The sequence below is a fragment of the Dipodomys merriami genome, unplaced genomic scaffold (genome assembly GCF_024711535.1).
Source record: "Dipodomys merriami isolate MVZ:Mamm:240054 unplaced genomic scaffold, mDipMer1.0.p SCAF_2, whole genome shotgun sequence".
NCBI lineage: Eukaryota > Metazoa > Chordata > Mammalia > Rodentia > Heteromyidae > Dipodomys > Dipodomys merriami.
This window is the reverse complement of record NW_027203381.1, coordinates 46,010,989-46,037,009: the sequence shown is the minus strand read 5'-3', so window position 1 is coordinate 46,037,009 and position 26,021 is coordinate 46,010,989. Positions and strand designations below refer to the sequence as shown.

General features: G+C 39.6%; 1 protein-coding gene across 15 annotated transcripts in view; it reads left to right on the top strand.

The window, feature by feature from the left end:
• Positions 1-26,021, top strand: part of Epb41l3 (erythrocyte membrane protein band 4.1 like 3) — a 161,943-nt gene that overhangs the window by 73,742 nt on the left and 62,180 nt on the right. For all 15 annotated transcript variants that reach the window (XM_070029528.1, XM_070029543.1, XM_070029539.1 and 12 more), the window contains one exon: positions 316-513. In XM_070029528.1, coding sequence (XP_069885629.1) covers positions 316-513 — 198 coding nt within the window. The remainder of the gene's footprint in view (positions 1-315; positions 514-26,021) is intronic.

Sequence of the window (26,021 nt, the reverse complement as noted above, 5' to 3'; positions counted from 1 at the left end):
TGGTAGAGCACCAGCCTTAAATGAAAAAGCAAAGCAAGAGTGTGAAACCCTGAGTTCAAGCCCCACTATTTGGCACGTGCATGTGTGCGTGCATGCGTGCATGCGCGCGCGCACACACACACACACACACACACACACACACACACAATCATATATATAGATGGAGATATAGATTCCTAATGTGCTGTTCAGATGCTTCTCATCCTCTAGGAAAGAGGAAAACAGTCTGTCTCTCAAGTGTTGTGCCTTTGTATGAGCAATGCAATATTTATTTCCTGTCTTGCAGTAAAAACTGCTCATTGTTGCTTTTACCAGGTCACTGACAAGGAACGGGAGTTTGCTGCTGCTGCAGCAAAACAACTCGAGTATCAGCAATTGGAAGACGATAAACTTTCTCAGAAATCATCTAGCAGCAAACTCTCTCGGTCTCCACTGAAGATCGTCAAAAAGCCTAAAAGCATGCAGTGCAAAGTAATACTTTTGGATGGATCCGAATATACCTGTGATGTGGAGGTAAGGGTGTGTTTTAAAACTTCAGGGCTGCAGATATATTGAGCTGGGGAATGTCGGGAAAAAATATACAAGATGACTCTTGATTCTTTTTCCAGACCTCTGGAAAATTTTTCAGCTCTAGTCTGTAAATATAGAATTATTTCCAACTTTTAACAGGAGAGCAAATTACTAAAACTATGTATAGTGCACCAAAATTTAGAATAGGTCTTTACGTATTGGAAAAAAATTAAGATGGAATTTCTTAACACTTTCCAGGACAGGAACAAAAATGGAGGATTATTCTTTCTGTGTAAATTCTTTAAATATGGTTGGCTATGGGCTTATTTTGACAATAACCATGTATTTCTCTTGTTTAGGGCATGAGTACATTTTTAAGTGGCTGTAGAGCTTCTAAGTCAAAGGCTATAGCTCTCTCTCTGTTTCTTTGAAAAGAAAAGCAAAATTCCAGTGGGAGAAAGGACAGTTAGGTGATTTTTGTCAGAGATGTTAGCAAGATCAAGTTATCAAAAAGAGCAACACTGCCTGTCAGTAGCTACAGTTGGATGTTGTATGGGTCTCTGAGTGTCATGCAATAGCCATGCACATGCACTGGCACTCTGGAGGAGGTCTGTGGGCATCCTGAAGGCATGACTTGCTCATTCTTCCTTCCTCCAGCCCCTATCCTTGTTTCCCAGAGAGGGAGTCACATCTCTACCACACCAGCCCCTCCCTGTAGGTTTCCACAGTCTTTTGTTCCCTGACAGCTAATGACGTTGAAGTAATCTGTCATTCACCATGGTCAGAGCACCTGTGTGTGTGTGGCCACAATTTCTATTCTTCTTTTCTCCTAACAGCCATCACCAAGCCGTCTGGTTTTCCTTCATCTGCCTCCACTTTCTCCTTCTTACAACCCTCTTAGTGTTCCGCATGTATTTTGTATAGTGTACCCATATGCCCAGTGCCTTTCTTGTAATAGAAGATTCAGATATGTTTCATATGGATAGTGTCATCCAGGATAAGGGTAAGGAATGGGCTACTAGCTTATTATAGATTGAAGCAACATAGAATTTTTTAAAATAAATTCTTATCTCAAAATTTACTTAATCTAACCAGGCACCAGTGACTCCCATCTGTATTCCTAGTTAACTGAGAAGGCAGAGATCCGAGGATTGTGGTTCAAAGCCACTCTGGGCAGGAAAAGCTATAAGACTTTTATCTTCAGTTAACTAGAAAAATAAAAGCTGAAAATGGAGGTGTTGCTCAAGTAATAAAGGCCAGCCTTGAGAAAGCTAAGGGACAGTCCTATGCCCTGAGTTCAAGCTGCAGTACTAACACATAAACACACACACACACACACACACACACACACACACACACAATTATGTAATCTAGTTTGGTTTGAGTGATAAACCTATCCAAAGCATTTCAAACTGCACATATAGGCTGGGCAATGGTGGGTCACATAGTCCTAGCTACTCAGGAGACTGAGATCTGAGGATCACAGTTTGTCGCTAAGCCTGAGTGGCTCAAAGTGGTAGAGCAATAGCCTTGAGCAAAAGAGCTCAGTGACAGCACACAGGGCCTGAGTCAAGCCCCATGACTAACAAAAAAAATGCACATAGAGGATGTCTTGACTCTATGAAAAAAATAAAATTCGCAAAGAAAGTAAAGTAAAAATAAAATTATTTAAGCTGTCTTATGCTGACTTGTAGAATCATCCTATAGCCTAAAGATGTTAGTTTTTTTTTTCCTTTTAATAAAATACTTCTGTTAAGCCTGGCACTGGTGGCTCATGCCTGTAATCCTAGCTACTTAGGAGGCTGAGATCTGAGGATTGCAGTTCAAAGCCAGTCCAGGCAGGAAAGTCCATGAGAGTCTTATCTCCAATTAAATACCAGAAAACCAGAAGTGGTACTGTGGCTTAAAGTGATAGATTGCTAGCTTTGAGTGGAAAAAAAAAAAAAAACTAAGGGACTGAGTTCAAGCCCCACAACCAACAACAACAAAAATAAAAAATTGTTAATCTGATATAAAACACGTTTTGGTATATAAAAACACCACAGAACACTGTGAGGAGAATATTTTCAGACATGGATAGTAGATTAAAAACAGTGTACTTGATGCTGACAATTTTGTGGAGACAATTATGTGGAGAAGATAAGGAAATTTAAATGTGGTAAAGTTCAGTGGACTCATTTGGTGCTGATTGGTTGAAAAATAAAAAGTTGTCAGTCAAAGTAGATTTGGGTGGCTCACTCTTGTAATGCTCACTCAGGAGGCTGAGTCCTGAAGATCAGGATTTGAAACAAGCCAGTGCAGAGAAGTACTGGATTTCATTTCAGCCAGCAAAAATGTAGGACTAGAGGCCTGGCTCAAATGGTAGAGCACCAGCCATGAGCAAGAAAGCCAAGTAAGAGCTGTGGTGTTGCTTCTGAGGTGGCAATGAGATGCTAGTTGAAAATGTCTCTTCTCTTTTGGAATATACTTTAGAAAGTAAAGCTTGGCTGGAACGTACACATGGCACATTCTAGGTAAATAGACTTAAAACACATATCTTTTTTATTTTGCTTGGTTTTGTCTCAGTACATGGGCTTGGACACAGGGCTTCAGGCTCACTTAGGCTTTCTTGCTCAGATCTGGAGCTCTACCACTTGGGTTATGCCTGCAGCCCAGCTTTTTGCTAATTAAAGATGGAATTTTGCAGACTCTTTTGCCCAGGCTGGCTTTGAATTAAGGTCTTCCAAGTCTCCACCTCCTGAGTAGATAAGATTACAGACACTGGCACCTGGCTAAGAAGTCAGATTTTAATAAACATTAAAAACATGTTTTAACCAGGAGCTGGTGGCTTATGCCTGTAATCATAGCTACTCAGGAGGCTGAGATCTGAGGATCTCGATTCTAAGCCAGCCTGGGCAGAAAATTCCCCATGAGACTCTTATCTGCAATGAACCACTCAAAAACCAGAAGTGAAGCCAAGGCTCAAAATGGTACAATGGTAGGCCCTGAGTTCAAGCTTCCTGACCACCACCATCAACAACAGCAATAACAAAACAAAATAAACGTGTGTGTGTGTGTGTGTGTGTGTGTGTGTGTGTGTGTGTGTGTGTGTGTGTGTGTGTGTTTTAGATGTTAATCTTGAGACCATGTATACTTGGTAATAAGAAGAATCTCAGGAGGAATTGTAGGGGCACTTAGGGAGGCCACCTGTTTTTCAGGTGCTCCTTGACAGTTTCCATGGCCTGTTCCTACTTGTGGCATGAAAAGACTAAGATACTTAGACATACTGGAAGCAGCCGCATTACAGGTTAATCCCTTTTCCCAGTGCTTGTAGTTGGAGGGGAATTAAGAGCAGAATGACGGGGGCAGCAACAGGCGGAACTCTTCTACAAATTTAATAAGGCATCCCAGAGAATTTTCTTTTAATGAACTCGTGATGATTTCTCCCATGACTTGCTTAATGCCTTCATTATTGCACCCTCAAAATGAATGAGGCTCAGCTGTGCTATGAGGCTCAGCTCTGCTCTTAATTGTGATAATTTGCGTCATCTCTGAAAGGGCCCCTTCCAGTACAAGGTAGCATTTCCCCTGGCCCAGCAGTGTCTCTGCAGAAGAGACCCAGTGACCCAGAAAAGCGCCATATAAGGCGCAGTTTTCTGAAAGCAATGACTGGATACAATCCAGCTGTTCTGTTCCTGCCTGTCCCCCTCCCATTTTTTTTTTTTTTTGGTTGGTGTTGTTGCCTTTTTTATGTTTTTTTTTTATTGTAAAAATAGTATACAGAGGCGTTTCAGTTACATGAGTAAGGTAATGAGTACATTTCCTATCAAGCATTGTTACCTACTGCTTTGTTTTCCCCCTACCATCCCTTCCCGTCCCACCACCCCAACTCCTCCCTCCCCCCCATTGTCAAGTTCATTTTCATCATAGTGTCTTGTACATTAGAAAAATGTATATACAAGATGCAGGGCACTGAAGTCAAATACAGTGAAAACAGGGGTTATATCATGGGGGAAGAATATACAAGAGAAACAAAAAAAATCACGTAGTACATTTAAGATACCTTAAAAACAATAGCAAGAAAAAAAACAAGTTGTGTCCCTATCTTGGGGTTCATTTCACTGAATATCATCTTACATGGTCATATGTATATGGCTTTTGTCCTTTTCTGATTGTCCTAAACTTATACCAGTTATTGCAAATAAAGGAAACCATGGGACCCAAGTTTCTTTGGGCCTGGCTTACTTCACTTAATATAATTTTTTCCAAGTCTTTCCATTTCCTAACAAATGGGGCAATGTCATTCTTTCTGATGGAGGCATAGAACTCCATATATCACATTTTCTTGATCCATTCATCTACTGCTGGGCATCTGGGTTGGTTCCATATCTTAGCTATGGTAAATAATGCTGTGATAAATATAGTTGTGCTGGTAGCTTTAGTATAGCCTTGTTTGTGATCATTTGGGTAAATGCCTAAAAGTGGGATTGCTGGGTCATAGGGGAGCTCTATGTGGAGTCTTTTGAGTAACTTCCATACTGCTTTCCAAAGTGGTTGAACAAGTTTACATTCCCACCAACAATGCAGTAAGGTTCCCTTTTATCCACATCCCCTTCAGCATCAATTGTTATTAGAGTTCTTGGTTATAGACATTCTAACTGGGGTGAGAGGGAATCTCAATGTTGTTTTGACTTGCATTTCTTTTATGGCTAGAAAAGTTGAGCATTTGTTCATGTGTCTATTGGCCATTCTTATTTCCCCTTCAGAGAAGTTTCTCTTTAAGTCTTTAGCCCACTTATTTATTGGGCAGTTGTTTCTTTGAGGATTTGTTGTTGGGGGAATTTAATTTTTTGAGTTCCAGGTATATTTTAGATATGAGACCCTTGTCCGTTGTATGGCTAGTGAAGATCTTCTCCCAATCCGTGGGCTTTCTATTGATCTTGCTAGCTATGTCCTTTGCTATGCAGAAGCTCTGCAATTTCATGCAATCCCATTTGTCCAACCATTCTTTGATTTGTTGTGTTTCTGGGTCTCTATTAAGAAAATTTCAGCCTGTGCCAAGGAGCCCTAAGTTTCTCCTATTCCTTCCTGTAATGTTTTCAGAGTGTCTGCTTTGACAATGAGGTCTTTGATCCATTTGGAGTTAATTCTGGTGCAGGGTGATATATGGTGATCTAGCTTTAGTTTTCTACAAGTGTTTAACCAATTTTGTCAGCACCATTTACTGAAGAGGCTGTATTTCTTCCATTCTATCCCCCCTCCCATTTTAATGCCTGCCTTTGCTAGATTTTCCCTAACGTTAGAGTATTGTAGCATACAATGCTTTCCACTTGGGAAACTTTCTCCTCCATAATTTGTTCAAATTCAGTCTTATTTGCAATATAAGAAAAGGTCTTACTGTAGGAAGTACACCCTAACTATATTTACATACAGGCCAACAAAACCACTAATGTTGTGATTTTTGCCTTCATACTGACAAATACTTTTCAACTGACAGATGGCACAAGCATGTTCCTATGGACAGTTTATTATCATTGTTGATGTTTGCTTCTAATCATAACTATGTAAGTCCCTCAAGTCAGAGGAGATAGTATCCATGGGGTTTATTTTATTTTATTCTCATTGCTTCTGCAGACTGTCTTTGGTCTGATTAGACACAGTGTGTCCAGTTAGACATTTTCACCCTCTTATTTGAGGACTGTCCTTAGTAATGCAGTCTGCTTTGGTTTGAGAAAAATGTCAGACTTGATCCCGGTTTTATAGCTTAATAGATTCTCTGCTGTGTGGTATAACCTTTGATAGTGTGTGTGTGTGTGTGTGTGTGTGTGTGTGTGTGTGTGTGTGTGTGTGTGTGTATGTGTGTGTCTGCTGTTTGGCCTACATTCCACTAAAGGCTCTCTAAGGTGAATTGGTCTCCAGCATTGCTGGAAAATGGTGGAGGGTTTATATTGTAGGGGTTACATCAAAAGGCCCTGCCAGCTTTCTCTCCCCATCTGGAGCCACCGTTTACTTAGATCCTAAATACTGGCAGTTCAATAGTGTGGAAGACTGAGTTTATAGAAATTCACTGTCAATCTGCACACCCAAGGGGAAAATGCCACAGAACCAGCCACCCTGGAAAGAAGGATTACAATCGAAGCCGGGGTAAACCTAAATGGAGATCTTTGCATGAACCATTGAAACCATAAAAGCATTAAAACCATGAAATTGGGCACCGGTGGCTCACACTTGTAATTACAACTACTCAGGAGCTGAGACTTAAGATCATGGTTTGAAGCTAGTGTGGGTAGGAAAGTCCACTTGACTCTTATCTCCAGTTAACCAGGAAAAGGCTGGAAGGGGAGGTATGGCTCAATTGGTAGAGTACTAGCATGAGCAGAAAAAGCTACAGGTCAGAGACCAGGCCCTGAGTTCAAGCCTCAGTACACACACACACACACACACACACACACACACACACACACACACACACACACACACACACACACACACACACACACGCACACACTCACGCATGCACACACGCACATGAAAGCCTGGGTTTTTGTCTTAAAGACCCTCTCCAGAGGCCTAATAGTTGAATGATTTCTGTGAACGAATTTGGTCCACCCAGATTGGGCCTAAAGTCTGGGACAAGCACAAGCTGGCTCCAACATCCTGTGTTCTCTACTTACTCAAATTTGGTTGGCAAACCCAACTTCCATAGTGTATGTGATTAAAATACTTTCTAGTCCCTTGACTGGATAGTGAATCCCATTGTCCTAATTCAGAAAGTTGGTCACACATTGATTTTTGTGAATTATAAAAAACACATAATTATAAAATGCTAAAAGATTTCTTCATAGCCTGCACAAGAATTGTTCATTTAATCATGAAGGTTTTCATTAGCAATGGTATATTTCAATTTCTCCTTCTTCTCTTCCCAGTGGTTCTCTGCTCAACTGAATGACTAGCTATGTCCAAACACCTATCAGTGCTGTCATCAAGCAGTTTTCTACTTAACTAGGGATGACCCTAGGGACTTTAAGAGATAGAAGGACATTAATTAACTTTGTTTCCTTGTGACAAGGCTCTTTCATGCAACCATAGAAATAGTTGCCTACAAGGACTATTAATATGCAATGTCTCATCACCTGATAAAGTTAGCATTAAATCTTCCCAAGGTATTGAGATGTGTCCTCACTGATGAAGATAGATTCTCTTTTTACTAAAATAGTTTAACCTATTCTTCTGTTCTTTATTTTTAAAATTTAATATGCTTTAATAGTCCATCATGAGCATAGACATAGTCTATTAAACACTCTCAAGAATATTAAGTTTGAACATGTGGAAATATATGTCAAGAAACAGAAATAGTAAAGCCCTCTAGTATGTCTCTGTGTTGTAGATTATGTTCTAGAGACTTTGGGATTTGAATGCTTTCTGGATGCCCAACTAATGGATGGAGAAACTGACTAAGGAATTCTTTTTGCCCAGGTGCTCAGCTGAGTTAAAGCCTGCCTGAGTATTCACTTTCCAAATGTTAATATTCTCTCTCTCTCTCTTATATTGTCTGTCTCTCTCTGGGAATCTCCCTCTCTCTTGATCTTTCTCTGTCTCTATCTTTTTCTCTGTGTCTCTGTCTCCATTCTATCTCACATACATAAACACATATTGTAACTTAATTGTACAAAGGAGTTTCTTCATGCTGTTTCTATACATGCATATAATATACTTTGGTCAAATTTACCCCTACTTATTATTTCCCTTGCCCCCTTTATAAACAATTTATAATAGATTATATTATTCTACTTTCACATGTGCATATGAAGAACTTAGATTATCTTCACCCCTATTCCAGATACGGAAACACAAGGCTTGCATTTTCTGCTTCCTGTTCTCCTAACTCAAGTTCCCACTGTGTTTTATGGCTACTTGGTATTGCTCATTTAAGGAAGTATTCAGGCAAACAGAGTCATAGGTAATAATGTTCTGGTCTTAGATGCTCTGGAGTTGTGTTTCTGATGACATCATGGCTGGTTTTTCATACAGTAGAAATGCAGAACTTGTTTAGTGAAGAGACCAATCTTCCAAGTTTGAAAATTTTTTAGTTCTCATCACCCTGACTACATGTTCAGGGTTTGCTTTATATTTTTATATTTAAAAAATGAGATATATTTATTTGTTCTGCATTTGTCTTCATTGGTCAGCCCAGCTTGGCCTCTGGAAGTTGTTGAGTGTTCTGAAGTACTTCCTTTGAATTCATTTACCCCTTTGATGGTCTTGTAGCCACAGAGGTCCTGAGATGGTAACCTGACACCTTGCTTGATCTGGGTATGGATGAGGGTTGTTGCTGTTTCTTGTCTTCTTCTTCAGAAATAGCAGACTGTCCCTAATTTCCCACAGCCCACCTTGGGTATAGACCACATCATAGCTGCTCTGTCATGTGCCATCCTCACCTTCTTACCCAGCACCTCCCCACTCCTACTTGGTAGATGACAGCCAATTCCACTTTAGAACAACCCTAGTCAAGCCCCACTCAAGCCTAGCCCCAAAGAAAAAGGAAGTTCCCACTCCAGTCCTCATTGCAATCCTTTGAAGGAAGGTCTTCTCTGCATGCTGGACTGGAGCCATCCACTTATATGGTGAGCACAATCCTCTATCCACACTGGTCTTTCTGGCCCATGACTCCAGGACTAGAGCACTTGCTACCATGAGTGTTTTCAGCTTCTAAAAAGAAGTCCTTTGGGCTGTGATATACACCTAGAATCTCATTAAAACCTTTACCTACTCCGTGGTACAATGATTAGTAGGTACAGTGATAGTAGTTACCAATATGTTTTTGAAGCAAAGGAGTAAATCATTTGAGTTTGATTATTTTTCTTAATTACATTCTTTTTTTGTGAGTTTTGATCTGGAACCAACATGTTTTCACATTGTCAAGAAACTAAAACATTTCACTAGTTCTATGAGGGCTTTAATATAAGATACTTATTTAATATAAGATACTTTAATATAAGATGCTTATCAATATAAGATGCTTATCAATATAAGATACTTATAAGATACTTATGAGTCAAATGCTTCAAGTTTAAATAGCAGATTTTCTTCACCAAAGAAATGAGACCTCTTATATGTGGAGAGGACATTGGAAGTAATGATGCTGTGTTTCTTTGATGAGTAAATAAGGTCAGTTCATGGTGTGCCGGGACCACACAGCCTTGAAAGGACAGAAAAGTTAGAATCTGAGTCCCTTATTCTTTGTTCCAGTGATATCTTCATTTTACAGGTATCTACGAAGTCTAACAAGAGAAGAACCAAGTGCAGTATAGTGGTTGTGAAACTGTAGAAAGAAAAAAGGGGAATCATCTGCCTCACAAATTACTTATTATTTTGAAGAAATAGATTTGTGATAATCTACTATACTTTCCAAGGTTTTAGACAGGCAGACCACTGAGTAAGGTTAAAGAAAGGGAGGCCATCAAAAATCTCTTTCCTTCTTACATTTTTCCCTTTCTTTCCCTTCCCTTGTTCTTGTACAAATCTGAAAGGCTTGGCATTGCATCTGCAGAGAGAGTAGTAGGGTTTTCTTTTGAATGCAAACAAACACTACAGCCAACTCATTTGGCCTCTGTTGGAGGAAAAGATATGACAGGCTGTGAACCAACCCCATTCAAAAAGTCAGGTGGAGTCAATAGGTAGAATGTCATTCTCCCAAGACTTTCTAAATCTCCTGTCTGAAATTGACTATCAAGGCTCTGGTGTTGGTTCCACTCTGATGAATCATGCTACTGTAGAAAGAATAGAATTTGAAAGCAATGCTTTTTATATTGAATGAAAAGAGGAAAATAGCCAGAGAGAAATAACGAGGTGTTATGGAGCAAGGTTCAAGGCTGAACTCAGCCCTTTAGCTTTATGTAGAATGCCAAGGCAAGATCTGTAGCTACCATCCTCTAGCTAGAGCCTAGTTATCTCTTCCTAAGAGGAACAAGTTACAACATCTAGTCAATCCTTTTCAATTTTCCTCATCAAATTGCCAGTTCCTTTCATAATTATAGCATTCCCGCATGAGAGACAGGTTATAATTTTAATGATTATAGCTCATTTCCTCTTAGCATGCAAATCAATGCTTTACCTTTTGTGAAAGTACTTTTGACCCTTTAAGAAGTGTAGAAACTAGGCTACTGATATTGGTTATAAGATTAGAAAGTCTTAACCAGGTGTTGGTGGCTCATACCTATAATCCTAGCTAGTTAGAAGGCTGAGATCTGAGGATCAAGTTTGGAAACTAGCCTGAGCAGACAAATCCTACAGACTCTTATCTCCAAGGAACAAACAAAAATCCAGAGGTGAAAGCATTGCTCAAGTGGTAGAGTGCCAGCTTTAAGTGAAAAAGCCATGTGAGGTCCTAAGACCCTGAGTTCAAGCCCCAGTACTGGTGCGTGTGTGCAGGCAATTCATGGGTGCCAAACACCTGGGAGCATCTCTATGTGGTGGATAATCTCAAATTTCATATCCCTTGATTTACTTATTTTTAGTCCATTTTAGAAAGAGATATCTTTTGACATCTTCCACAAATGATGTTGCTTATAAGGTACTGATCCATAACCTCTTCTTGACCAAAAGAGCTGAGAACCTTAAAGAATCACATGTTTTTACAGTTGGAGGAAAATGTGAGCTCTAGTCTCTAGTTCAGCCCTTCAAGTAAAGATGGGATGGGATGGAATGGGTGTGTATTTCTATCAAAATATACAGAAATAAGTTCAGGGAAGTCACAGTTCTAGGAAAGGTAAAATATTAACAGACAACTAGCACTCATCCACCTTCTGGCGTATTTGATGCTGGCCAGTTCAGCCCTCACGGGAAGCACACACTAATTAGTTTCAGGATTTGGCTGGCTCTAGCATCTGATTGACATGTTGAAAAAGGTAAATTTTTTTAGCTTTTATCCCAAAAGAAATATGGAGCTATTGGCTTGAAAAACATTTTTGAACTAAAGAGATATTAAAATGCATTTCCGAGTACCCTGTGGGTTGAATGTTCCTATGATATTGTTCATGTGTAGCTGAATAAGCAGGAAAAGCTGCCGTGGCCATGTTTCAAACCCATAGTGTTTTTTGTTCTGATATGGCAATTAAATAGAGATGCAGGCCAGGGGCTGAGAATGACAATGAAATAGAGAAAAGAAAAGGCTCTGCTGAAGCATTATATGGTGAAATTTAATAGTTTTTCCTCCTGGTATTTTTAATGTTAGTAAGGCATATGCCATGCAAATGGTTACCAGTAATCAATTACTGCAGCAAGTTTGGCAGTTATTTTAAGGCTAAGAGTATGTTTAGCTTTGAATTCATGCATCATTTGGGGTTCCACACAGATGAAATAAAGGATTGATATTCATTCTTAAGGTTTCCTAATAGCCAGTCATCCTCTCCAAGTTTCCTGTGTCAGACATACATGCAGGGAGAATCTAGTACAATCACTCCAATGATAAGAGAGTCATTTCAAACTCTAAAGCCATTTGACAAATTTATGTTTGCTACTGACTCTTGCACAGTGAAACCTACCTTGCTGATTTTATGCTGCATTGCCCAAAGTATCTAGGACTCATTAAAGACAGTATACTGGCAATATCAAACTCTTGTTTTTACTTTTAATCTATTTCCAGTGGACCAACTTTTAGTGTTTCAGTAGACCAACATTTAGTATTTCAGTGAAAGTGATGCATTCATACTATGAACTTTCTATCTTCCTAAATAAGATAGCAGTTTAGAATCTAGAATACATTTCCCCAATCTACTCTAAGAATTGACAGTTGAGTTTAAGCAGGAGGCAGAGGTCAGAGGACTGCAAGCTTGAGGCCAGCATGGGAAAAGTTCTGAGTATACTGTGAAGGGTAAAAAAGAACAAGATTAAACTTCAGAAGGCAGTATGTCATAGCATCTGCCTTGGTGGCCTCTTGGCCTTGTAAGCTATTCATTAGTCTTCAGTTTTCTCTCTGAAATAGAGTAGTACACAGAATTGTATTCAATATCAGGAAGAGAGAATGTCTCGTATTTACAGATGCCTGACACCCCTCAGGTCTACATTGGTTGGCAAACTTGAAAGTCCTTTTGCCCTTTTAGAACTTTATCTGTTATGAAAAATTATAAACCTAAAATACTCTAGAATGGTGAGGTTTTTAAATATAACACTGGGCTCATAGTCTCCATCCTGTCTAAAGATTTTTCAAATGAGAGACAACATCATATTGTGTGTCTTATATCTGAAAGAGTGAATTGCATTTCAACTCTCCATGTCTAGGATTTGTTTTTCAATTAAAGGAATAAAATATTTTCCAATCAGCTAATCATTAATTTGATAGTTTTAGAAATTCTCAATGACAAGACTTTATTCCCATTTTTCTATGGAGAACAGAAATTGTTTCTCTTTTTCCTTTCTATATTATTTTTATTGCTATCTTTATGTAGTTGTACAAAAAAATTTCAATTCAAGATAACAATGTGTGAGTACAATGCATCTTGGTCAATGTCACCATTTCCATCTTTCTCTGATCCATCATTTCTCCTTACTTTTACCCTATTATATTAAAATCCTTGCTAAAACTTCTAAACTAAAGAAACAAATGTTCAACACTTTTATTAAAGAACAGGAAGTGACTGTACTTGGGATTTTGATTTTTTTTTTTAAAGTTCACTCACCCTCAGGCTGGTAAGCCAGGGGTGGGAAAGGCTGGCTTGGGAAGCAGAGAAAAGGTATTTTTGCTCACACTGCTGAGCTGAACCAGCTATGATTAGACAGCTCAGCTTCAGTGTCTGTTGTGTCAGAAATCAGTAGGAGTCTAACAAGCCTGAATATGTTCTAAGCATAATTACACATCCTCTTTTGGGCTTTCGGTGCTTATTCAGAACTGACTCACATTGTATGGAAAGTGAGGAAGTTTGGAGTCCCTAGCTTCACTAATTAACTCCCTCATATTAAGGAAGTCTATTGAAGAAGGGATGGGATGGAGTGACCCTGTGAAGTTCCTTCATCGGTCTCATCAGAATTTGGCATGAGCTTTCCTTTTCCTCGAAACCCCAAATCACTGTATTTTCTGATTTTTTTTAATGTCTACTGAGTGAAGAGACTTGTTCAAATGCTCAGTTTGGCTTGCAGGTCCTCCTGTATATTCCCTTCAGTAGAAGTTTAAGCTAAGATTCTTTTTTCTGGCTCTTGTTCCCTGAGCAGTTAGTTCTGTGCTGGGAGTTCAGAAAATAATTTAGAGACACAATAGAAGTCTATGGGAAGAGAGAGAGAGAGAAGCCAACCTAACTCATTTTCTCCTTCATGTTGTGACTGATCCTTTCTATAACAGAACTTTCTTGCCTGTAGAAACTGGGTGTGGTGTTTTTGAGGGGCTTTGCCTAGATTCCTCTTTATCTCTCATGGTTTAAGTTACGAAAAAGACTGAAGTATAGAAAGCTTAACTAAGGTCTTTAATTGGCTGTACATTACTTTCATGGGAGGAAGGATTCCTAAACAGTGGTCCAGATTGTTAAAAATGATAAATGGGTCTCCAGTCACTCTTGGCAGGTGGTTATTATGTGAAGATGCTGCCTGATTCTCCCTGCTGTGGTATTCGATATAACACCAAGTCAAGTACCATTTACATAGTCTACTTTTCAGACTTCCAGAATCATTCAAACTCTGTACCTGTTATTTACATAACACTGTTTGGAACTTTCATCTTTTGGACAGATAAGGACATGTGAGTAGCAAGTACAGAGACCATCAGGGACATGAAGATAGGAGGGGAGATGGGAAGAAAGGCAAACCGATCCTTCTCTCAGGAAGGATGGGCTTGCTGTACTGTTCCATATTGGTCTGTAAGAGTAGTCATTTCCTATGGTCTTATAACAAATACACATAAACAGACTGGTTTAAAATGGAGCATGTTTTATCATCTCATTTTTTTCCTTGGGTTAGGAGTCTGGCTCCTCCTGTGCCCCTGAATATCATAAGTCAGAAATCAAATTATTTGCCGATGCATCCTTATCTGGAAGAGGCATGGGAGAGATCCTGTCCTATGCCCCTCTGGGCTTTGGGCAGAATTTATTCTCATGAGGTGGTAAGGTCCTCACTATCTTCTTGGCTGTTGCCTAAGGATTGCTTTCCACTGTAGTGTCCACTCTGTGTTCTCATTCTGAGTTTCCCCTCACCTTTATCTATCTTGCCTTGACTCAGACTCTGCCTTTGCAACCTGCTGGAGAAAGCCTTTGATTTGTATGGAGCTCAAAGGATGAGGTCACCTAGATAATGGCTTACCTGAAAGCCATCTGCACCCTCTAACTTATACTGGGCAGGATTAACGGCCACATCACTCACAGTCCCGGGGATTATGTAGGATGTGTGGGCCATTTTTGCATTCATAGAGTTGTTATAAGAGTTCTGCCGAGAGAGAGAGAGAGAGAGAAAGAGAGAGAGAGAGAGAGAGAGGAGAGAGAGAGAGAGGAGAGGAGAGAGAGAGGAGAGAGAGAGAAACTCAGCTTATCGGTGGGAATGGGCACTTTGGAGGGGCTCTACCTCTGGAGAGCCCATAGGCTCCTTTGGGTTTTTTAAACTCTCTTCTATTAAATCATAACTTGGAGGGACGAGAATGGAAACAGGGATACTAATCTTATTGTGATGACCTGAACAAAAAGTACTGACAACTAAACACAAGTTGGTGATGGTGGGAGAAAGAAGAGAGAGCAAGCCTAGATTTTAAAGAACTGTCCTGAAAACAAGCCAATTCATTCAGTGGAATTTGTAGAGGTGAGGAGGCAGAGGGTGTATGAGGAATAGTTATCAGAGATAGTAACTGATAATGACTTCCATCTGAGTTGTGCACACAGGCATGTTGGGACTTGAACTCAAGGCCTAGGCATTGTCTGATAGCCTTTTCCCCCTTAAGACCCTTTACCATTTGAGCCACTGCTCCACTTCTGGCTTTTGCTGGTTAATTGAAGAGTCTAACAGACTTTCTTGCCCTGGCAGGCTTTGAACCTCAATCCTTAGATCTCAGCCTCCTGAGTAGCTAGGATTACAGGTATGAGCCATTGGTACCCAGCTTAGTCCATTTTTCTGTTGTTATTAAATATCTGTAACTGGGTAATGTATAAAAATAAATGTCCTTTGGCTGGTGGTCCTAGAAGCTGAGTAGTCCAGGAACGTGGCCACAGCATGGGAGGGGAGCTTCTTACCTTGTTGAGCACTTCATCTGGCCATGGTAGACAGAACAAGAATCCCAGCTCTCACCTCCTTTCTTATAAAGCTACCACTGCCATCATGAGGGGCCCACCTTCATAATCACACCTAGTGTGACCCAAAGGCCCTATTCCAAATACCAGTAACATATGAATTTGGGAACTGGGCACCAGTGGCTCACACCTGTAATCCTCGCTACTTAAGAGACTGAAATTAAGTTTTCATCATATGAACTTTTTAGGAAATACATTCAAGCCGTAGCAACTTCCAGATTTCTGATTGAGTGGCTGTATAGATGTTGGAATTGCTAATGGATATAGAACACAGGAAGGAAGTGTATGAGGCAGGATAATTTGACTTTAGTCCTTCTGAATTTAAATTGCCTGTAATATGAAAGTAGCTATCTCTTCTTCCAATTAGATTTATTGTTTGGTGTGTGGAAGAGAGGTCAGACTGGTAAATTTGGTGGGAGCTGGTCTTTTTCACATTAATTCATATCTGAGGTTAATGAATATGTGCCTTTGTAGTGAGTGAGAAAGAAGAAAAAGGAAATTAGCAGAGCTCTGGGAATGCTGATGTCCAAAGTAGGGAGTGGAGAGAGCCTTCTCAAAATCCCTACCCTACCCATACTCCAATTTTCCAGTTAATCAAACCCTCTCCTTTGCAGATTTCTTCAACACACCTAATCCGTGCCTCCTTTGAGCCTTCATCTGGCTCAAGAACTGGGTGTGGCTGAACCCTGGGGAAATTTCAGTAGTGATTGTGGTTGAGTAAAGATTTTTCCAACAGTGCTCAAGCAGTCTGCCAAGGAAAAGTGTTCCCAATCACTTTCTTTTTTTTTCTTTTTTTCCCCAGTCACTTTCTAAATACACTTTACATTGGACATTGTTAGGAAGAGAAAGCAGGAAGCAGGGGGAAGATGTATAAGGAATCATCTATGGAGAAATAGAGTTGTGTTTTGAGGTTGATTTTTGTGCCTCCCTCCCAATTTATTGCCAATTGCCCTTGTATTCTGACTTTTTCTGTACATTCGAATTTCAGTTATGCAAACTAAACAACTGTATCACATTGTTTATAAGGATTGACAGGTTAAGTGACTAATACCTCTTTGAAAAAAGTTGAATCTTAGTTGTTTGCATTGCATCTGTATTATTGTATTCTATAGAGTATTAGAATAGTGTCATTCAGAAAGTTCTCTTAAATGTTTAAAACAGAAAAGGGTAAAGTCCATAAGGGTGGTCACCAGCGTTTTCCTAGTTTGAGATTGTCAAGATGAATGTTGTTCATTGTTTAGATGTCCCCTGTCCACTTTGTCTCTCTCTCAGTGTTTTCTGGCTTTTTTTTCTTTTTGCTTATGTCGTGCTGGGAAATCGAACCCAGGGCCTCAGGCATGCAAGGCAAGTGCTCTACCACTGAGCCACCTTCCCAGCCCCTTTGTCTCTCTCTCAGAATCCCCTTCCTTCTCATCCTGGCAGAAGGCAGCTACTTAATATCACTCCCTTTCTCCACAGCAGAGAAGCAAGGGCTTCTTTTTCTGTTCCATTTTGTGGATTGTGCCAATAGTTGATGCATTTTGAGCTTGTTATATGTTTGCTCTACAAGACTTTCAGTTGCAGCAGTCTTGTTAGAACACACAACATTTCCATCAATAAAGTTAATTTCCTTGTCAAATAGCTCTTAGGAAATTTTCTTAGTGAAATTTAGGGTCTTCCTATTGCTTCTAAGAGCAACCTATTTTGTTAACATTGCTTAGTGATCCTGTCTTGAGATCTAGAACCCTGGAAAAATAGCCAAAGTAGATGCTAATTCATTATCTTCTCTGATGGTGAGCTGGAGTTTTTCTTGTCAAGAAACAAGATGTCTTTGGTATATGGGGAGATATTTGTACAATGAGATGGAAAGCTTTGTGTAATTGGTATGTATATTCAGAGTCATTTTGTAATAGGGATGAAATAAAACCCTTTCTCTCAGTCATAACTTATGCCTCATTTTCCCCACCAATGCTTCTAGGAATGAGTGATGGTGAGCAGATGTGCAAGCAGTACAAGTAATCAGTTCTTTTTATGGTGTTTGGAATACTGGGAGGAATACAGAGACTTCTTACATCTTATGGAATGTCATGGTGACAGCAAATAGTCACCAGAGAGGCGCTGCATTCTTCAGAGAAATGCCATTAGGCTGAGCTTGTAAAGCACATGAATGGCTTTAAATAATTACCCTGAGTGAAATGCTTTACTTAATGTCTTCAGTTATTCCTTTAGTAAAAATTCGGCCCAGAACATCATGATTTGCAGATACTTGCTTTCTTTAAAAGCACAACTAAGTATTTGTCGTCATCAGGAAAACAACAACTAAACATATCACCAAAATAGGACATGTAATCTGTTCCCAAATTATATATTATTTTACTTAACTTGGAGCTTCATAGAACACTGTGGTCTAGCCAGGATTTAAAATGTTTCATTTTTACATAATGGCACATAATATGTGGAGAAGAAAATAACTAAGTAGAGCTAGAGGGAAATGAGTATAAAGCCAGAGGTAAGGTTCAGCCACAAAATATGTTTTTTGAGCTCTCAGCAGGCACAGAGGAGGAAACTATGAGAGAGAAAATAGAATGGGTTTATAAAATCCATATTTGCTTAAAAGAAGAAGAGCAGTAGCTGGGCAGGTGACTCCTGCCTGTAGTCCTAGCTAGTCAGGAAGCTGAGATTTGAGGATTGCAGCTCAAGGCCATCTCTAAATAACCAATAAAAAGCCGGAAGTAGGTCTGTGATTCAGCTGGCAGAGTACCAGCCTTGAGCGGAAAAAGCTAAGAGACGGTGCTCAGGCCTTAAATTCAATCCCTGGTACCATACCAAAAATGGGACGGGGGAGGGGGTGCAGAAAAGAATTCCTTCACTTTGGTTTATTTGGTTTATTTGGTTTAGTTTTGAGGAACTTGAACTGAGCCCCTGTTCAACTCCTCTATGGTTTGAATGTGATTTGAATGTGTCCCAAGAGGTTACTATGCTAGGCGTTTCAATGTGGCAGTGTGTAGTCATTAAAATATTAACAGATGAGGCCTAGAGGAGGTGATTGGTTTATGGAAGAGATTAAAACTGGTCTCATGGAATGAGTTGGTTCTTTTGAGAGTGATTTGTTACAAAGCAAAGCCATCTTTTGCACATGGCCCCTGATTCATGCAACCATTTCCTGTTGTTTTTCTACCACATTATGGTACAAAAGTGATAAGGGTAACCCTCCAGGATGTGGATATTATGCTGTTGGAACTCTCAACCCCAAAAATCATGAGGCAGATATACTTCATATATCTTATAAATTACTCAACTTATGTTTTCTGTCACATCAACACAGAATAGCGTAAGAGGAATCATAAGCACAGATACATTCTAGGAAAGGACAGTTGGGATAGGGGCAGAAGAAAAGCTGCCTAATGTCTTGTCACTTGACTAGAATGTCATTCTCCTATAAATAAAATAACGTTGTAGTTTATGAGGAAAGAGGGCTGTATGCCTATCCTTGAAACAATCTGTTTTCTTGATTCACTTTGCCTGATAGTTTCCATTTTTACATTGTAGTAGGCAGACAAGCTCTTCTAGTCATCTGAAGGGACAGAACCAACCGTAACAAAGTTGTTGACAAAGAAGCAACTTTATTGAGAAGGTTCCTACACTGACCGGTCAGGGGAGCTGATTCTGCGACCTCAATAGGCCCACAAGCTAGGGTTTTTAAAGGCAAAATCCATGCATTCAAGCCTGGTCACACACAGGTGGCCAATAGGTTTTTAACACACACAAAGAATTGCATAGTCACGTTAGGCCACACTCAGGTGGCCAAGGAGGTTACAGTTTGTCTCATAATGGCTGTTTAAACCAGCCTATCACTTTGGTTTAAAATGCATGCAAATTTAGCAGGCAAAAGGCAGGGTTTACCAGAAGTGGGTAGTGTTGCCAGTTGCCCAAGATTACAACCTATCTGCTTTATTGGTCAGTCTTTAACTGAAACAATCAAGTGTGGGTTAGGTTGTTAGGGGGATGGGAACCAGATACATTTTTTTCATTCCAGAAATTGGTCCAGTCAGAGCCAAGAGCTGGCCCTGTGATTAAGGTGGTTTTTCTAGTTTGAACATTGTTTAAAGGTTTTTCTTTTCTTTTTTTAATGTTTTTTTTTATTGTAAAAATACTATACAGAGGGGTTACAGTTACATGAGTAAGGTAATGAGTACATTTCTTATCGAGCATTGTTACCTCCTCCTTTGTTTTTCCCCTACCCTCCCACCTCCCCAACTTCTCCCTCCCCGCCCCCAAAAGTTGTAAAGTTTGTTTTCAACAAAGTGTCTTGTACATCATTTAAAGGTTTTTAGTCACCACCCTTAAAGGTCAGTCAAAATTGGAGTCTAAAATGCCTAAACAAAGGCAAAGCCTAGAATGGAGTTGTACCATCTGGGGTCCCTTCTCAAGGCCTACTTCAACCTGGTTATTATTTTCTAATGCTACCCATACATTTTTAATTTTGGGGGGGGGAAGGTCCGGTCGTGGGACCTGTACTCTGGGCCTGGGCACTGTCCCTCAGCTCTTCAGCTCAAGGCTAGCGCTCTACCACTTGAGCCACAGCGCCACTTCTGGCTTTTTTTCTTTGTGCTTATGTGGTGCTGAGGAATTGAACCCAGGGCCTCAGGCATGCAAGGCACTGAGCCACCTTCCCAGCGCCACATTTTTAATATTTAACCACAACAATTAAAGAAATGGCTCTCTTAGATTCAGGCAAGGGCAATGATGTTTGCCTAGTTAATGTGGACGCTGGAACTGCTGCAGCCAGCATGTCTTTATGAAGCTCTGACTTGTGACTTTGCTGATCCAAGAAGACAGAGCACATCTGACCTGAGTCTAGAATTAGGACCGAGACTCTCATCTTCTTAGTGAGGTTCAACAACCTCATCCCCATGGATGGATTAGTGCTTCTTTGGGGGATTGAGTATTAAGCCAGGATGCTGTGGTTACAGTAGTGTTGACAAGCGATGCCTACCTTCAACATGTAGGCCCACCTGAGCAATGAATGTGTGTGCAGACACACATGTTTAGAATAACAGGGAGAAATATAGAATATAGGGAGAAAGATTCAGAGTATGTAATGGAAATGCTTTTACTTCCCCTGTCTACTGGATTATGTGTTAAAATGAAAATGAGAGCAATCTAACTATCACTTAGAGTGTGATCATGCCCTATATTTTAACTGGACATTTAGTCGTATTTTATTATGGGCCTCACAAAAGATCCTTTTAACTTAAAAATTCACACTTAACTGGTAAAGTATATAATTACATTTTTAATTGTGTAGGTAGTTTATATCATGACCTCAGGGTCCTTTCTCTTGCTTACCCCAGTTGTAGTAAGATACTTGATGAGAAGAAAAACCACTGAACCTTTTAGATATATAATTATAAAGCAATGACTATTATTTCTTTTTATTTTATTATATTTAATTATACAAAGGAGTTTCCATTTAACAAAGCAGTTTGTGAATACAATGTTTGGTGTCACCCCTGTAACAATATTATTCTTACAATGTTTTGATCAACACCTTTAATAGAATTAAAAAGAAGCTGGGCACTGGTGGCTCATGCCTGTTAACCTAACTACTCAGCAAGCTGAGATCTTGAGCATCATAGTTCAAAGCCAGCCTGGGTCAGGAAGTCCTTGAGAATTATTTCCAATAAATGACCAAAAAAAAGCAGGAAGTGTAGTTGTGGCTCAAGTGGTAGAGTCAAACTTTGAGCAAAAAAGCTTAGGGATGGGCCCAGACCCTGAATTCAAGTCCCAGACTGGAACAAAAAAAAAATGACAATGCTACAAATTTGTAATTGTTAAATTTATATTATTAGACATCATGCTTTTATTTCAATATTTGTGTTTTGTACAGGTCTTTATTTTATTGAAATGAATTGTAAATTATAGTTTGGGTTTTGTTTATTTGGATTTTTTTCTTTTTCTTTTTGAGAGAGTCTCAGATAAAAGATTACTTCCTCTCACAGGAAAAAAAGTTCTAAGTTCCACATTATTCAGAATTAGCTAATACTCAAGTTTATGTTTTTTTCAAACATTCTTTTCTTGGGCTTCCTCTTCTGCATTCATTTTGCACACATTGGCTTAGTGACCTGAATCCTTAGCAGATTAACAGCAGGAAATGTTGTCTGACATTCTGCTGCCAACATCTCATGTATGTGCTGTGGATGTCTTTGTTTAAAAAAAAAATCAAGCCCAGTGTTTTTGCTGGCCAAAAAGAAGCATGCTTACTGGAAGGCTATTATCTACCACTGTGCAAAACTCTGGGCACAGAAGTCTAGTTTCAAACACAGGCTAAAATTGCTACAACAAACGAAAGCAGAAACTGATTATGGCTGAAAGAGAATGCCATCCTTAAAAAAAGAAAAAGAAAAAGAAAATGAAGAGGTTTAGCATGCAAGAAGAGACCATTGTGGTGTGTGTGCTGGAAGGGTTTGTGTGATGAATCTTAGTCCCAACACGACTCTACTACACTCAAATAATTCATTCCTGTTTGACCGTACTGTGTATTCCATATACAGGATTATATTTGCTCATCTGTGTTTTAACCTAAAATGTGTCAAGACAAGCCAATGCATATTAAAAACTGCTTTGTGTGTATGAAAGATAACATACAAGTCACTGATACTATTTTTAAAAATATTCTAATTTCCCCATTACCGTGAATATGGTTTTTCATAAGAATAATGCGATGCTTTCTGTAATTTTCCCACCATCAATAATAAATCAGTTCCTACACTAAATTTCAGAATAAGAAAAAAAAATTCAATCTGCTTTTCAAAAGGGCCTAATCGTAAGTATCGAAATTTATTGTTTATTGCTTCCCAAGAGCTAAGTGGTATGTTTTCTAGTTGTTGTTGTTGTTGTTGTTGTTGGAGGTCCGGTTGTGGGGCCTGAACTCTGGGCCTGGGCGCTGTCCCTCAGCTCTTCAGCTCAAGGCTAGCACTCTACCACTTAAGCCACAGTGCCACTTCCAGCTTTTTTCTTTTTGCTTATGTGGTGCTGAGGAATCGAACCCAGGGCCTCATGCATGCAAGGCAAGTGCTCTACCACTGAGCCACCTTCCCAGCCCCTGGTATTTTGTTGTTTCATGCAATAATCCCACAAGCAAGTGCCAATAGCAGTGAAGCCCAGAGAGGATGAACAAATTCTCTAATAGCACATAGCTATGTAGTTGTAGAATCAGCAGCCAGCCTTGGTGACTGTCTGGTAAGCAATATTAGGAAGAGTGAGAAGGAAAACTTGAAATTAGTAGGACTGTCCATTTTAAAGATATTTAAGTGATACTCGGTAAACTTTAATGTCTAGATAATTGAGACATGTAAATGAACCATATGCTCACTTTTTATCTGCTCACTAGGCACTGTAAAACTTGTGGGTATGGAGAACCGGGGAGAAGGAAGGGGTGGCATTGTCCAAAAAGAAATATACTCTCTACCTGGCTTATGTAACTGTAACCCCCCCATATCACCTTTATAATAATAAATAAATAACTAAAAACACTTACTGGAACCAGGAAATGGTTTATACCTCTATTTTAGCAGAACACTGTAGGCAGAGATGATCTTTGATGATTTAAATGAGCAGTAATGTGGTAGAATAATTATTGATTGATTGATTGATTGGTGAAAGTCTGAAAGACCAAAGCATCATGGTTTTCTGAGAAGCTCATTGCTTGTGGGATTAAAGAGTGCCAATACATGTGTCACCTAGAAAGGTGAGCTCTGTCTCTCATGCCAAAGTTGTATAAATATGCTGCCTGGATCATACTTGGAACTAGAGCACAGGTGAAAAGATCCCATTAAGTTCTGCCCCTATGGGTATGGAGTCTGGCAGGAATGCTATGGATAATGGGCTTCCTTATCTATGTGTTTAACTTGACATTGGATGCAACCTTGAGACAGAAAGCATGAAAAGGGGGTAGGTGCACACAAGGGGCCTCTAGGTGTTGTGTTAAGAGGCCTTGCAGACTTTTATCACAGGCCAGACACTATTATGTTTTGTTCCTGGGTTTGACCACAGTCTAATGGTATTTTTCCTAGTGTGAATGAATGAAAAGAAAACCCAGTCCAGTTTAGATTTCCAAGCAGACAGTGTTAGGATGCTTTTTGGTCACAAATTTGATACGGAAAAAGGCAAACCAGGAAATGGAAGCTTAGGCATAGTCCAGGTGTCTGCCTTTGGCTCAGGTTCTGGCACAGATGGTTTGCTGAGCTGTTCATGAGCTCCCATCATCAAGAGTAGTACAATCATTTAAAAATAAAAAGAACTCAGACTGACCTGAAAAGTGAGGAAGATGGAAAAGCATTTAGTGAGAAGAGGTGTTTCAGGAAGGAAGCATGGGTAGAGGAGGGGAAGGGATGGCATTTGGCTTCAAGATGAAGCCAAGATCATGGGAGAAGACTCCGTTCTTAAAATTCATCCCAGCAGCACTTCTTAGGAAGATAGGGAGCAGAGATATAAATTCACCAAGCAGGGATGACCATCTTGAGAGAACACAATTTTCAAAAGGAAATGAGCAATTGATTGGAGGAAGATGGGAGATAAAAAAGGAAGAACCAGATTTCATCTGGTTTCCAAATAGCTGAAATAAGGCTCCCAGAGTGCCAGCTTTCCTGGAAACTCTTGGTACCATCACTCTGAATATTTTCTTGTAGTAATGTGCAGGGAAACATAGAGTCTAAAGGGCCTGAGGACCTGCACACCACCCTATAGAACCTCCTCTCCCTTTCCTAAAGAGCAGTAGGTTGACCAGCATCTGCACTCTGAAAAACAAACTTGTTCTTCCTTATTTTCATCATGGTTGTGTGGCTCAAGTGCACAACTGTAACCTGGTCCTGAGGTGAAAGGTCATGCTTGACAAATTTCCCTGATTGTACCTTCTGCTTTTTGCTAGAAGACAGCTCCATGTATACTGGTTCTCTTCTTCCTCAAGGCCCTGGTCTCCTTTCTTTTTGGTATTTTTATGTTAGTGTGGTATTTGTTACAATTGCTGAGCCAATAATGACCTGTTGTTATACGATTTATTCTTGGTGTTGTGCAGTCTCTGTGCTTTGTGCAATAATGTCCTAATCCACCATTAAAACATCAGACAATGGCTTCATTATCAGAAACAAACAAAATCTCAAGACTCCTCTGATTTTCCCTCTCTCTCCTGAGCCCCTGACAAGCACTGATCTTTTTGCTATGGGCATTGTTTCACCTTTTCTGGATGCCATGGAGTTAGGATCATACAGTATGTATGCAGGGCTTTCAGATCTGCTTAGCAATGTGCACTGAAGGTTCTTGTCTGTCTGATCATGATTTGAGAGCTTTTTAAAAAAAATTATTGGATCCAGAAAAAGGAATATTCTTAGTACATTATAAATACATTAGAAACCATAGCAGGAAAGAAAAAAAAAACACTTTATAGTTTCGGGGGGTGGAGGGATGGGAGAGAGGAAGGAGGAGTTGGGGAGGTGGGGAGGGAAGGGATGGTAGGGGAAAAGCAAAGGAGCGGGTAACAATGCTCTATAGGAAATGTACTCATTACCTTACTCATATAACCGTAACCCCTCTGTACAGTATCTTTAACAATAAAAAATATATATTAAAAAGGAATATTCTTATGACACCATTCACCTTTTGAAGAAACATTGCTTCTTCCAACTTTTGGCAGTATATGGGTTAAGTTGCTTAAACATTTGTATGCACATTTGTGTGTAGACAAGAGTTTGTTTTCAGCTCCTTTAAGTAAATGCCAGGCCATATGATGATACTAATTTAAATGCCTCATATGTGGTGAAACTGTGCTGAGAAACCACCAAATTGTCTTCCAGGGTGGTTGTGCCATTTTGTATTCCCACCAGTAGTGAATGCTCCAAACCTCTCACCAGCATTTGGTGTTGTCAGTGTTCTGGATTTTAGCCATTCTGATAGGCATGTAGCATATCTTGTTAGTTTATAGTTCTTTAGTGGCATATGATGTCGAAGAGCTTTTTGGCTTCTTGTTTTCCATCTGTGTATCTTCTGTGATACGATGTCATTTCAGATATTCTACCCATTTTAGTGACACTTTGGTTCTTGTTGATGATATAATAGTAAACTTGTAACCCTAATATGCCTTTAAGTCAAGACAACTTAACTCACAAAAACAACAGATTAAAACCTCTTAGTCTTCTCTCATTAGATGAAATATCCACTCATTGTAAATAGCTCTGTTAAATTTTCAATTGACTTGTCTTTTTTACTTATAATGGTTATACATAGCCATATCCAATGACT